The sequence below is a fragment of the Talpa occidentalis genome, unplaced genomic scaffold, assembly GCF_014898055.3.
Source record: "Talpa occidentalis isolate TD23 unplaced genomic scaffold, MPIMG_talOcc4v2.1 talOcc4.12, whole genome shotgun sequence".
In the NCBI taxonomy this organism is placed as follows: Eukaryota; Metazoa; Chordata; class Mammalia; order Eulipotyphla; family Talpidae; genus Talpa; species Talpa occidentalis.
In genome coordinates this window covers 57,161,543-57,176,737 of record NW_023601212.1, presented here as the reverse complement: position 1 = coordinate 57,176,737, position 15,195 = coordinate 57,161,543, and the positions used below count along the sequence as shown (strand labels likewise).

Here is a 15,195-nt window from a genome sequence, read left to right as displayed (position 1 = left end):
GGTACACACTCATCACCCCAACTATGTGCCACCCCAGTCATCTTTATCCCTGGAGCCCCCAGATCACCCCTTCAGAGTAACCAAAGACTCATGCACCCAGGGAGACACCCAGAACCCCAACTTGGCACTATGACTGGCATCTCTCCTGATTAGTCAGTGCACACCTTTCCTACCCACTGAGAGACAAATACTGTGAAAATCACCCTTCACTCTATCACAGGGTTGGGGTGACACCAAATGACAGAGTTCTCATGGAAACACTGTAAACTGTAGAGGCCGAATACGCCCACATCCTGTCTATAATTCCCTAGTAGGGACCAGGGCTGTACCGGGGGAGGGGACCTGCATCATAGTTGTAGTTCACCCTCCATTTAATCACAGGCTGAGGAAGGATATGGTGGAGAAGGTTTGAGATGCTCGTGAATTGACGGAAAAGAACCCACACAAAAGTTCAGATGGGCCTCTGGATGGCAACGGGGAATGGTTCTCAACAAAGTATCCGTAAAATGATTTCTCCGAACTCCTCATCGCAGCAGCCTGGGATTCCATTTGCAGCTCATTTCCACACACACACACACTGTCAGCTGTGCTCTCTCGGGCAGCCCGATCACTCTCAATTAGAAGCCCATTTTACTCGCTCTTAGCTTCGCAGGTGTCCCCCTAGGTAGGACAAGAGCAGCAGGGGAAGTGAAGGGCAGCGGGAGGAGAGCAGGCTCTCTGGAATGAGGTTTGTTCAAACTGGTATTTATGGAAAATTGGATGTGCTAATGAACCTCAGACCATCAGGGCTTTCTGAAGGCAGGCCAGTCTCTGTCAACAGACCAATTAGCACACAATTATTTTCCCTTTCTGAAAGCTTATCTGAGAGGTTCTTTGAACATGTGCGCCTGAGTGAACTGCACTTTCTGTTACCTCTCTGGGCCTTCTTTATCATCTGCTGAAAGAAAAAGTCACAGTGTTCTCTGGACCAATCCTCTTGAAGACTAGGAACTTTCCTTACTGCGGGGAGGGAATTCAGACCCTCCTGCTTGTCAAGCCAATGCTCAGGCAATGCCTTTAAGGGGAACTTCCCAGCCCCTTGCTTCTCTGAGGAGGACACAGGGGGCTCAGTCTGAATTGCCTTGGAAAGAGCAGTGACTTTGGAATCTAGTGGTCCCAGAGCATACTTCCTCACGCTCAGAGATCGGGCTCCAACAGGAAGTGGGCTTGGAGAGTGTGGTGTTTGTGTCTTGCTAATTTCCATCCTCGCAGTGCAGTTAACAAAGTGAAGCTATTCACACCCTTTCACCTACCTGACTGTCCTATTGTGGAACTGACCTTTGAAAAGAGCAAAGTGAAGGTCAGAAAATAGCAAGGAGTCCACCCCAGGATGCTGATCAAGATGGTGATGGTGGTAGGAAGCAGATAGATTGGTATTGGGTAGATAAAGAAAGCGGTAGGACAACGGAGAGAAGTAGGCTTTCTCTGACATGCCCTCCTCCTTGGGAGAAATTCTACCCTGACTGAAGGTTTATAGCTCCCTCCCTGCCATTAGTGAAATGCTTGTGAGTGACCAACTCAAAGGTGAGTGGATGAAAAAGCCTGTGAGAACTCAGGGACTTATGCACTATGTCCAGTCCTCCCAAATACTATACCCACCTTCCCATCCTGCCTTTCAGCCAACCCTACTTCAAGAGGGGCATATGTACCCAGAATATCTGGGTTCATCCTTGCCCATGACTCAAATGAGGAGTTTTTACAGTATATAAAGAATACTTTGAAATACGGATGGCTCTGCAGTCTGACAGTTAGCCAATCACCTTCTCACTCAGGAGAGAGACATTTTTTAGCACCTAGTACCCACCTGTGGCGAGAGGCAGGCCCTTGTGTAATAGCTTGGACACAGATCCTGAAAACACGTTTCTACTTTTCTGTAAACTCCTTAAGGCAGTGACCCACTGTGAGTTCTGGATGTTCCTTGAATATTCTTAAATGAATAAAATCAAAGAATGAATAAATGGAATGATTCTGAGCCCTGCAGGTGACCTGAAAATCATTTAATCTATCTGGTTTTGGTTCCCTACTCTGTAATGTAAGGGTAATACTAGCCAAGCTTCATACAATATACTTCATCTGATGTTCACATTCTGAGAAGGCAGATCACTTAAATATGCTGGATACATTGTCTGTTTATACTTGTTTTTATAGGCAATGCCATCTAAAGGGGTTCAGATCACTTTATTTTCTGCAGTTCCTTGATATGCCCTCAGAGGAGACAACAGGGGCATTGAATTGGAATCAGATCTCAAAGTGAACACCCTATTTAGATTCCAGCCCTGGGATCTTGGAAACTGTAATTTTCTGAACTTTGGTATCCTCCTTGGGAGGATGATAGTTGTGAGACTCATCTCAGAGAGTTACTGGGAAGGTTAAGGGGGATTATTGTGGAGGAAGGGTGTGGAGAAGTATAAAAAGGTTGTACCTGCCTCTGCACAATCTTGGTCACATGATTCATTCAGGGTAGGTCTTGCTGTTTCTCATGCACCATGTCTGTCACTGGTTGCCCCATGGACTTTGTCCGTTGTTATCTATCTTTCTTCCATCTCCCTGCTCCTTTCCTCCCACTGCTACTCATCATTCAAGACAAATTTATGGTCACTGCCTCCAGGAAGTCCTCTGGGACTATGGTAAGCTACGAGGATCTCTATAGTTCTGTACCTCTCTCTCCCTATTGTACTTTCAGTCATCACATCACCTTTCACTTGGTTACTGTGTTCCATGTGTGTTTTCTAAGTCTAAGTTTAGTAAATTGCCCTTAACAATGCCACTTACACTTTGGTATTACCATGGTAACTGCTAGACTCCCAAGTTACACACTTTTGAACCTGCATGTTGCACACCAGACTGCCCCTTCTTTTCCCCAAAGTGCCTTTCCCTCCCTTCTCTTCGTGTCTACTTCCTACTCAGTCAGTGTCTCCTCTGCTACTTCTTCCCTTGCTTTGCCTTGGTTTGGAGCAGTCTTCTCTTGTGCTCGCTGACATATTGCTTCTGCCTCGCTGGGAAGTTCAGTCCCCACCTCCCACAAGAGTTGTCATCTCTGGGAGCACACGGTGCACAGCGTATCTCATACATTCTCTTCCTTATTGAGTACCTACTATAGGCCACACACTGTTAATTGCTGTTGAGAACAAACCAAGCAAAGTAAATATGAACTTAGGGAGCCGTTAGTGTGGACAGAAACCAGATATGAATTGAACCCTAGCAGAAGAGGGTGGGATCTGCATGCCTGCTCCAGAACAGTGGTGTCCGGAAGGAAGACGGGAGGCTGAGGTAGAAGCAGACTTCCTTGAAGAAACTCCAGGAAGGCACTCTATGAATGTTTGATGAATTGTAAGGACATGAATAGTGGCTGCTCAATAAATATTCCTTGATTGGTTGATTGATTGTTGGCAAAGCCTTCAGAGATCCTGAGAAGAAAGAGCCTCAGGTCCCCATCATTCTTATTACATAATTATTTCAGTGCATTTAAAGCTTCCCATTTTTCATCTTATACTTTAAACATCAGGGAAAAACTGATAGGCCAACTTTATAATATTTTAAAATGACTCGATGGTGTTTTGGAATATTACATGGCTATAAGAGCTTATGAATATTTAATGTACTCATTAAAATATGCAGGAAGCCCATGGCTGATTTCCTCTAAGGATGTCTCAGTGCTGAGGTGGGACTTAAATGTTTAATACTAATAATAATACTCATAATTCATATATCTCAAGTGCTTTTTATGTCTGGGATCCCTGATGCCTGTGGGCACCACAGCAAGTGGGTGCAGCTGGGGTCACCAGCAGGCTGACAGTGTCCAAATCTGGCCTCTGTCTTGTCTGGGAGAGAAGGGAGACTCCAGAATCAAGGTCCAGCCTCCTCCATGTTGAATTTTCTCATCCCAGATGCACATTCCGCTTGGTGGCCTCTTAAAGACTCCCACTCACGTGTGCCTGCGGCCACCCTCATATCAGTGATACTATCCTGAGACAAGGAAGAAAAGCTGTGGCTTCATGCTCACAGCGGAGGGGAGAAATGTTGTTCCTTTGGCTGGTCAAGGATAGGACACAGAGCCTGAGATTGGGTGACTGGAGGAGAGTCCCTGCTTACTGTCTAAACTACACCCTGCCCTCTCTTTCTAGGTCACAGAAACCAGGACAGGCCCGCTGGGCTGCAGCAACTACGACAACCTGGACTCGGTCAGCTCTGTCCTGGTGCAGAGTCCGGAGAACAAAGTGCAGTTACTTGGTAAGTTGCCTGGTGATGCTATTCACACTTTTCACTTCTGGTGAAAAACTTGGGTCATCTAGGAGGAAGTCAAAGTCCTACCTGCCCCTTCTTTTTTTTCAAAGATTTATTTATTTATTTATACAAGAACTGGGGTACAGGTCAGGTGTGTGGGAGGATGAGAGGATTCACCAGAGACAGAGTGGGGAGCAGAACAGGCAGACTGACGAAATACACTGCTGAGGGGAGCAGAGGGCGAGACAGGAGAGGTCTGCTGCAACATATGGGACCCTTGCCAGCCGGCCGGGATCAAACCAGCGCTGCAGAGGCTGAGGACAGCTTCACAGCACAGCATTCAACCGCCTGCGCCATCAGGGGAGGCCCCAATACCTGCCCCTTCTTAAGACAAGAACTATCTAGAGTTCTGGGCTATGCACGTCACAGCTTTCTATCATTCTTTGGAGAACACTTCTGACATGGTTTGCCTTCCACCCAAAATCCATTGCTCACACCATCAAATCATCCCACCTTACAGTCTTTCCAGGAACTGCAGACCCTTTCCTACAAACAGCAAGCGCAGCCATCCCTGGAGCCTTGATCTAGCTTGAAGATCTCCTTTGTTGCTCCAACAAGTCTCTGCTTTCTCTTAAGAAAATACTAGGGGACACATGGATTTTGCAGAGCCATTTGGAGCTCTCCTCTCCTAGCTGAACTAAAAGTAAACATGGGACCACTGGTTACTCTGAGAGTAGTCTCTGCTTTTGATTATGAGTCTGTGACCTTCCATGGAAGATTCCAAAGCAGGGGAAGAGTTTGAGAGGAACGGGAACCTCAGTTGGAGACAGAACAAGCCAAAATGGGAGAGTAGGCAAGTAGAAAGGGAGTCACATTAGCTCTGGAGCCTGAGAGATAAGGGGAGACACTCACCTTCTGCTCTGTCCCCTAAGCATCCTGAGGGCAGGGGTAAGCAAACTGGTTCAGACAGGACCGTTTGGCAGTGGGAAAAATGCATTTTTCTTAAGGCCTAACTGATTCAGACTCTGCTTAAGATATTATTGTCTCTGTATTATAAAATCAATAGCCCTCACACAGGATCTATGATTACAAATTCCAGGCAACCTGAGCCAGATGCAACCCATTAATGCTTTACGTATCAAGGAATATAAAATAAAGAGGAGTAAGAATCCTTTATTTAGAGCCACCTAATGCAATTAGCATCCCTCTTCTGTGTCCCTGCATGGGCTGGGGTTGTGTCTGGAAATTAGTGATGAGTGAAGTTCACAATGTCTGGTGGTTCATTTGGAATAGTTTATGCCATTTAATTTTATAGCCCATCACTCATGCAGATGTTGCTCAGGGCACTTATTTTATAGCAATGGGAAATGTTATGGTGAGGAGGAGGGAGGTACAGGGGAGGTGAAAGGAAAGGGTTTGGAGCGGGATATGTGTTGAAAGCAAGCATGTGGACAGGGTGTGTGGCGAGGACTGGCACTGTGGGCACAATGTCAAGAAAGGGAAAATTAGGAGTTCAGAATAGGAGGTGGCGTCAAAGAAGAAGTGTCCACTGCTGCTGCAATTCTAAGTTGTATTTTGAGGTCTGCTGAGACTGGGATACATGCATTGGGTTCTCTGATTTCTAGTTAAGGACAAGGTCAAGGTTGTGAAAATAAAGAGCAGGCAGACATTTGAGGTAAGGAGAGCTTTCATATGCAGAAGTCCTCAAGTCCCTCACTCTCCTGGCACAGGGTCTCACAGTGTCCCTTCTGGGGGAGCCTCCTACAGCTCTGACCTTGAACCTGCCCTAGGCTGCATCCAAAGTCATGCCTGTCTTTCATCTTTTGATATGTTTTCAGTAGCCACCCTGTGTGGCTGGAAGCCAATGAAGAATGCGTTCTGCTACTGGTGAACAAATATCTACCACAGATGGGTAGGAAAACTGAAGCTTGGAGCAATTTAGTGGATTATATCCAAGATCAGAGGAAGCTAATTACAAAAAGCTCAAAGCCATTCAGGTCTATCCAGGCCTGACTGATCTGGGAGGGTCTAGCACCATTCTACTGTCAAATCTCCTTAAGAGGGCCTCCCCGGTGGTGCAGCGGTTGAGTGCTGGGTTGCGAAGCTGCCCGCGGCCTCTGCGGCGCCGGTTCGATCCCCGGCTGCTCCCCTGCCACCGGAGGAGGGTCCCACATGGTGCGCAGACCTCTCCTGCCGCCCGCTGCTCCCCTCAGCAGTATACTTCAGTTCTTCTGCCTGCTCTGCTCCCTGCTCTGGCTCTGGTGAATTCTCTCACCCTCCCGCGCTTCTGACTGTACCCAGTGCATGTATAAACAAAACAAACAAACAAACAAATAAATAAATAAAACATGCCTCTATAAATAAAAAAAAATAAAAATTAAAAAAAAAAATCTCCTTAAGAGTTGTATTATATTGAGATGGGGCATCTAGTCCCAGTTATGTGATGTGACTTGATGGGACAAATGTAGGGTATGACACCAAGTCGATTTTACCAGTACTGTGACTTGGGCAGATCACTGTGGTTACTAGGCTTGGATTTTGTCACCTGTAAGAACCTCAATATGAACACACATGTTTCTTGTGATCACATATGGAAAGTACGTGGTGCAGTGCCTAGCCAGTACATACCCACAATACATGTCTCTCTCTCTCCAAACAGGGAAACCTCCTGGGTCATCAGGGCTGAGTGGGCCCAGGAGGGTCAGCGTTCAGTAACACCCTGGGATGCGTGCTGCTAATCTCAATGAAGCTAGGAATAGGAAAGCTATGGCAGGGATAGCAAAAAGTCCACCGAGCCCTGATCCCTCCCATGTGAGGGCTGTAAGCTCTTTTATCTGAAACATCTTTCCGTTTCTATCCTAGAAATGCTGATGTGTAGCCAATAAGCCTGTTCAGATGATATGCACGCTCTCAATTTGGCTGATGTGAGGGTTCCACTAAGCCTTGGGCTTTGATGTTCCTCATCTGCATTTTCAGATCCTCCCCCATCTGTCACCAGGGCAGCGGTAACCCTCTCTCCCAACTAGCTCAGCAGGATCAGGCCCCGGGGTGACCATTCTTGGGCTCAGGTTGTACAAGTCAGCAGAACCCCAGCTGGGGCTCCTGCAGCCTTGGGTGTGGGAAACTGAGTCCCTGCTGGTTCCATCCAGCAATTCCCTGGTTCATCCTTTCCCTAGGCCTGCAGGTGCTGCTGCCCGAGTACCTGCGGGAACGCTTTGTGACCGCGGCCCTCAGCTACATCACATGCAGCTCTGAGGGCGAGCTTATCTGCAAAGAGAATGACTGTTGGTGCAAGTGCAGCCCCTCCTTCCCAGAATGCAACTGTCCTGACGCCGACATCCAGGCCATGGAGGACAGCCTGCTGCAGATCCAGGACTCCTGGGCTACTCATAACCGGCAGTTTGAGGAGTCAGGTGAGCAACTGAAAGTCCCTGTCAATGGGAGGTGGCCATGAGGTGCATGGCAAGGACATGGAGAACTCAGCTCAGACCCCAGCTCAGCCACTTGCTGTTTCTGACCTCAAGCAGTTATGTCACCACAGGAAGTCTTAAATTGTTCCTTTGCATACTATGCAAATGAGGATGTGTTTTAAGGTAATGTACATGCAATCGGGCCCATAGACTGGTCTGCCTGATTTGCTTCAGATTCCAAAGAGCCAAGAACAATGCCACCTATGAGGTGCAAAAGAAATATTGGTTGAATGAATAGTATGTAGAATAGTTTCAGGAGGCACTCAGCACATGCTAGTTATTGCTTATTGCTGATATAAGTAATATCAATGTTATCTTGGGACCTAGATTCAGAGGATTTGGTTTTGGAGCCTTGCTCTGTGTATAGTTTGAAGGTTGTGTCCCTAAAATTCATGTATAGAAAATGAATGGCGTAGGTGTTGGTATAAGGAAGTAGGGTCTTTAAGAGGTGATTGGGTCCTGAGGGAAGAGCCTGCATGAATGGGATTAGTGCCTTTATTAAAGAGACCCCACAGAGCTCCCTCATTGCTTCCACTGCCTGAGGACATAGGGAGCAATTGGCCACCTGCAACCTAGAAGAGGCTTTCCCCAGAACTGGACCCTGCTGGCATCCTGATTTTGGACTTCTGGCCTCCAGTAATGTTAGAAATAAACTTCTGTTGTTTAGAAGACACCCAGTCTATGGTATTTTGTTATAGTGGCCCGAATTGACTAAAGTATTGTTACCAGCTTTGTGCCGTTGGGATTGCCACACAGCTTTGTTCCCTCATTTGTAAAAGATGGAAAGTGATAATATGAGGAGGATGGAGGGTTCATATGGGATAATGTAGATAAAATTTCATGTATAAAGAAATCTACATGGTATATTTATACATTTCAATACTAAATGAATGATAGCACATGGATATATTAGATAAAACAAAACAAATGAAAAGGTTATGTATTATAAACATCTACATATTATTTTATGTAGTGCTATAATTTATCAAATATAATGTATATTTGATGTTTATATGGTATTAAAATATGCTAGCCCATACATACTATTTTATTTGTAATAAATATATGTGTGGAAAACATTTAGAAATATGTGATAATGATAAAACATCTGAGAGAATGGGTATACCTAGATGCAGAGGAGAAAAATTTGGGGACTTCAAGTATATCTATTTTTACCTTATTTCTTAGAAATAATCTGAAGCCAATAGGGCAAAATGGCAAAAGCTACGTGATGGTCACATGGAAGATTATCCTGTTATTCTCTATGCCCTGTTATATGCTTAAATGTTTTATAAAGAGCTGTGTGCATGTTAGTTATTAATGCCATTACTAGGTAAGATTCCTCAACCTTCTGGAGAGATAAAGGAGCGGGTACTTGAAAAAATAGAATGAGCTGAGACCCCAGGCATTGCCTTTTCAAGTCCTAGATATGACATATAGTAGATAAGGAGAATATCACATTCTGGTCCCTCAACTTGAGCTGCTCCGGCTAATGGTGATGGTGCGTGCTCTGTAACTTCTAAGTATGTGGGGAATGACTTTGGGATTTCACTACCATGAGTTACTGCTAATGAGTAAATAAGGGCTTTCTGGATCCTCACCAGGAGATGAGGTGCCGCAAGTCCCAATTAAAAGCAGAGCCTTGGATGGACATCTGGGCACGGATTCAGAAAACATGTTGCACCCAGGATGCTCTGGGAACTCAGACTTCAGTAGGAGCTGAGAATCAGAAAGCACGCAGCTTGCAGGTCAATGATAAAAAAAAAATGGGGTTTCTGGCCAAGAACTGAAGCTTGAAAGGGAGGAAGGGTATCCTAGAGTCAGAAAGAAGGATGTGCAGGGGAGAGGCTGGCTGGTGGGGCTGAAAGATTTCTAAAATTTCTGAGCCAGGAACTCTGAGCTCTGCACCCACATTGGCAGGTGGTGTACATTCATGCTCTTCTTCATGAGTACCTCTCAGCTGCCACAGGAGTGCTGAGGTTTAATTGAAGAAGACTGACCTGAGACAAATTGTGAATGACTTACAAGGAAATATAAAGGGGAAAAGACATGTGAACATGTGACTGATAGGCTCCCTGGGTCCCCAAACTTGCACACTCTAAAGGGATCTGGCCATCTGTGCACACAAAGGCAAAGCAGACTCTTAATCTGATAGCTCTTTAATAGAACTATGTGCATAGGGAGGGAACAGAGGCTATTACTATTAATAGTTTCCCAATAAAACACCCCAAATTACCCATCTCATGGACAAATGTCCATACAAACAGGGTCAGTCTGAAGGGGCACTCCTTGCTATAAGCCGAAGGCAACTTTAGGTAGAGAAACACAAGAAATTGGTGCAAGGGGCCAGGTAAGCTATGTAAGCTATGTCTGGGACAAAAGAAGAAAAATCAAAATATAAATCAAGATAACGGCTGCCACTGTCAGCCTCCCCACATGTCTCTCACCCACGTGTCTCTGTCAAGTGTCTCTACGTCTCTCCTCCTTGTGTCTCTTTCCAAGATTACTCAATTCCCTGCACACAAGTCAGTCAGGAAAGCAAGAGCCTCAGGTTCATCTGCCTCCCATGTTACCTGGCCCCTCAGCTGTAGCCCTGGTTCCCAGTAGCTAGACCCAGGCTGCTGCATGTAAGTCGGGGTGGGGAACACCATACCTCCCCTAACAGAAATGCATTCCAAAGTCATTGACAATAGCAGGACCTCCAGCCCCTAGGGTAGTAACAGAGCTGTTGTGAAATTTAGAAGCATATTAATGAATCAGAAGAATGGTAAAGAATCCTAAAGCCACACTTTGATTCTCAATACAACTGGTGAGAAATAAAAATACCTGGGAAAGTGAATGTGAAGCCTCCCTCCTTGTGCAGTGACTCTAAGGGGCCGCTGGAGCTGGGGAGCCACCCCTTGTCCCTTCCAGGTTCCACATAGCTCCCAGTCACCTCAGCCCTGTGTCCTCGCCCACAGAGGAGTTCCAGACCCTGCTGAAGAGGCTGCCGGATGACAGGTTCCTGAACTCCACGGCTGTCTCCCAGTTCTGGGCCATGGACAGCAACCTCCAGCATCGCTACCAGCAGCTGGGGGCCAGTTTGAAAGTGCTATTCAAGAAGACCCATCGGATCGTCCGCCGGCTCTTCAACCTCTGCAAGCGTTGCCATCGGCAGCCTCGCTTCCGCCTGCCCAAGGAGAGGTGAGCACCCCAGACCCAGACCCAGAGCCCAGCACTGCCCCCCAACCCACAAAGGCGGCTGGGTGAGGGGGGACACTCAGTCCCACAAGAGAGATCTGGGTCTGGTGACCCACACCAGGTCTTTGAGAATCTCCTGTTATCCTGACCTACTAAGATCCTTCTCAATTGTGAGTTGTGTCTGAAGAGAGAGAGAGAGACTAATACTATTTTTATAGAAGTTATAGTAGATTCAAATATTATTCTAATAATACTCTAATTCTCACTTACTCATTTCCATTTTAGTAAGTCTTTTAGGAAAGGAAGGGGGGGTGTTAAAGCTTATACCCCATTTGCATCTGATGAGAAACACACACACTGGCTTGTTTCAAAGCAGGATCTAGTCTGTGTCACAGGAGGAAATAAAGCTGAGTCCCATGCCCTTGGGGAGAGAGTAGAGTTGTCCCCTCACTGATCCTCTTGCTTACTCCTTTATTGCACAAGTTTTTCTCAAATCCATATTGCATGGCCTATTACTAGGCAGTGGGGGATATTTAATGGGAAAGCTTGAATAAATATACAGAAACATAAAAATGAGAAAATTATAACTATGTGGCAGCCACTTAAGGCCACTTAAATTCATGTTCATGGAACATAAATAAATCAAAGGCATGGTCTAGTAGAAGCAAAGACTAGAGAGGGAAATGACTTTGGAGAAGGAAGTTTTGGCCAGTTCGTATGAGAGAGGAATGGAAATTATCTGTGCATCTGACATGGAAACTGCAGGGGGTGGGAAGGGAGGGGCTCCCCCTACAGCAGCCTAGATGTCTGACTCTCCCCGACACATGGGTAAGAAGGGAAGCATGAATGGAGAGGATGGGCCAGCGAGGGCTTTTGAAAGGGGTTCATTTATTTCTTTTCAAGAAATAATTATTAAGTGCTTACCATGCACCAGGAATAATCCTAGTTTTTGAGAATACGTGAATAATGCATGGTCCCTGCTCTCATGTCATTTGCAGGGAAGCAATCTACTAACAAGTAAGCAAATAAATAAACACAATCACTTCAGATGCTGGTAATTGCTGTGGGTTGCATGGAAACAGGGTGACTTGGTAAAGAGCAACAGAGTGGTTCCTTGAAACAGGGACTCAGGAGAGACCTCCTTGAGGAGGTAAGGTAACAGCTGACATTTAAATCTTAAGAGAAAGTCAATCACAGAAAAGTCCTGCTCTTGGAAAACTGATAGAAGCAGAGAGCACTGGCGGCACAGAGCCTGTGACGTGGGAAAGAAGTCGCGTTGCTATTTGGAGAGTCAGTTGTTAGAGCATCTTATTTAGAAGATCTATTTATCTAGATTACATATGAAAGATGCTGGAGATCTTCTGTAGGCTTTTAAGTGAGGGAATGAAGTGGTACTGGGGGGATGAGCCTGGCTGCTTCCAGTATAAATGTGATGTCAAATATTTCTGGTGCTATCTATCAAACACTGTGCTCCAGGCTTTACTCAATCATTCCAAAGTGGTACAGTGGGGTTTCCATCACGCAGAGAACTTGGGACTCTTATCTTCTTCATCACTTTCCCTGCCTATTAGTCAGTGCCCTGCTACCCTCGGGGAAGATGGCAGCGTGCATCTTCCTTTGATTCTTGCTTCATTTTTATTTCCCCTCCCAAAGGTCCTTGGCCTACTGGTGGAACCGAGTCCAGTCCCTCCTCTACTGTGGGGAAAGCACCTTCCCTGGTACCTTCCTGGAACAGAGCCACAGCTGCACCTGCCCCTATGACCAGTCTTCCTGCCAGGGCCCCATCCCGTGTGCCTTGGGGGAAGGGCCTGCCTGTGCCCACTGCGCTCCGGACAACAGCACACGCTGTGGGAGCTGCAACCCAGGCTACGTGCTGGCCCAGGGCTTGTGCCGGCCGGAGGTGGCAGAGTCCCTGGAGAACTTTCTGGGCCTGGAGACAGACCTGCAGGACCTGGAGCTGAAGTACCTGCTGCAGAAGCGGGACAGCCGCATCGAGGTGCACTCCATCTTCATCAGCAATGACATGCGTCTGGGCAGCTGGTTTGACCCTTCCTGGAGGAAGCGTATGCTGCTCACCCTCAAGAGCAACAAATACAAGCCCGGGCTGGTGCACGTGATGCTGGCCTTGTCCCTGCAGATCTGCCTCACCAAGAACAGCACCCTGGAGCCTGTCATGGCCATCTATGTCAACCCCTTTGGGGGAAGCCACTCTGAGAGCTGGTTCATGCCCGTGAATGAGGGTGACTTCCCTGATTGGGAAAGGACTAACGTGGATGCTGCAGCCCAGTGCCAAAACTGGACTATCACCTTGGGAAACAGGTGGAAGACCTTCTTTGAGACAGTCCATGTTTACCTGCGGAGTCGAATCAAGTCCCTGGATGACAGCTCCAACGAGACAATCTACTATGAGCCCCTGGAGATGACCGACCCCTCCAAGAACTTGGGCTACATGAAAATCAACACCTTGCAGGTGTTTGGCTACAGCCTGCCCTTTGACCCGGATGCCATCCGGGACTTAATCCTCCAGCTGGACTATCCCTACACTCAAGGTTCCCAGGACTCTGCTCTCTTGCAGCTCATTGAGCTTAGGGACCGGGTAAACCAGCTTTCTCCACCTGGCAAAGTCCGGCTTGACCTTTTCTCCTGCTTGCTCCGACATCGCCTCAAACTGGCTAACAACGAGGTGGGCAGGATCCAGTCCTCCCTGAGGGCATTTAACTCCAAGCTACCAAACCCGGTGGAGTATGAGACAGGCAAACTCTGTAGCTAATGGGGGGCCTACTCTGGGGCTGGGCAGGGAGGTCCTGGAATCCCAGGTGCAAAGATCTAAGCCCTCACCTTAGTGCCAACGGGTGCTCCCTTGAGACTTTTCAGTGCCCAGCTGATGGGATGTCGGGGCTTGGACTGATGCGAGCAGGAGAGAAAGAAACAGCCACTGCACAGATGCAATCACTCACCACAAGCGTGCACACACGCATGCACGCACACACACACACACACACACACAAACACACACTCCCACAGGGAGGCCACAACTCAGTAGCCTCGTATCTGTAAAGTCGGTGCTTTCTAAAATGAATGCAGTTGAAGGAGAGGAGCCAAGGGAGAGACTGAGGAAAAGAACCAGCCAAACCATGAAACAAACAAATCCTTAAAAGTGATTCTTGTCATTCAAGAAAACAAGAGGGACAAGAAGGGAGGGGTTGGAGCTCTTCCTCCCTCTCTGTGGAGTCACTTTTGTATTCTTTTTAACCAGATTTCTTAAAATGGTTTTGTTCCCTGATGCCCCACACTGGTTCTTACTTTTTGTATGCCGCCCCTGCCCCCCGGACACTGAGTGCTCCTCAGCCCACTCCCCCAGGAAGCAGGCGACGGCGACACCAGTGGAGAAGAGAGGCCCACTCAGCACGGGCAGCCTTGCTCCCCCTCCTCCCTCTGCCCAGGCCCCCTTGCTTCCTGGACTTCCCCAGTTTTGGGGACCCTGGCTTGTTCCAAGTCCCCTGATTCCCTTGTGGCTCCTCTTCCAACAGCTCCCGTTGTGTCCAAGAAAGCAGCTCTGTCAAGTTAGAGAGACAATGTATAGGGAAATGTTGTTTTTTTTAAAAAAACAAAAATATTTATTTTGTGATTGTTTTCCTTGTCAATCTGCTCCAGCCACATGAACATCTGAGTAAAAATTTATCTGGTTTAATACATTTTTTAAAAAGACCTTCTTTAGGGGGAAAATGAGAGAGAAAAGAGAAAAAAAGGGATAGGTCCCTAGGTGGCCTGGATTTTTAGTCTTGTAAACGGCTCTTTGTGTGTGATCACCGAGGGTGGTGGATATTACTATATAGTTTGACTGGGGTGTGTGTGTGTGTGTGTGAGAGAGAGAGAGAGAGAGAGAGAGAGAGAGAGAGAGAGAGAGAGAGAGAGAGGAGAGACTATGCAGTGAGGCAGAACTCTCTCAGTCAGCTGGCTACCCCCTGTCCTTTTTCCCAGGTGTCAGGACTAACATGGGTTCTACCACCAGGACTTCCCACCATCAGTTACTGTACGTAACTTCCTGCTCACAAGGGGAACAGCACCCTTGTGCTAGACAAACATCAGCTAATGGGGGCTCTGCCTATACTGCTGTGGACATCAGGAGACTCTCCCATACTCTGCACCTTATGGTTTGGGGTCACCCTTTAAGGAAATTGGGAATGATGCAGACATGGAACTGCTTTCTCCATTCCATCGGATAGACACCTTCCCAGCCTAAGAAGCAGGTTTGACATCCGCTGTGCAGGGTGACCGCATC

General features: G+C 47.1%; 1 protein-coding gene across 2 annotated transcripts in view; it reads left to right on the top strand.

The window, feature by feature from the left end:
- BRINP2 (BMP/retinoic acid inducible neural specific 2) overlaps positions 1 to 14,606 on the top strand; it is a 110,191-nt gene extending 95,585 nt beyond the window's left edge. For both annotated transcript variants that reach the window (XM_054693449.1, XM_037506420.2), the window contains exons 5-8: positions 4,164 to 4,269; positions 7,440 to 7,676; positions 10,694 to 10,916; positions 12,567 to 14,606. In XM_054693449.1, the coding sequence (XP_054549424.1) occupies positions 4,164 to 4,269; positions 7,440 to 7,676; positions 10,694 to 10,916; positions 12,567 to 13,683 (1,683 nt within the window). In that variant the 3' untranslated portion in view covers positions 13,684 to 14,606. The remainder of the gene's footprint in view (positions 1 to 4,163; positions 4,270 to 7,439; positions 7,677 to 10,693; positions 10,917 to 12,566) is intronic.
- The last annotated feature ends 589 nt before the right edge of the window (positions 14,607 to 15,195 follow it).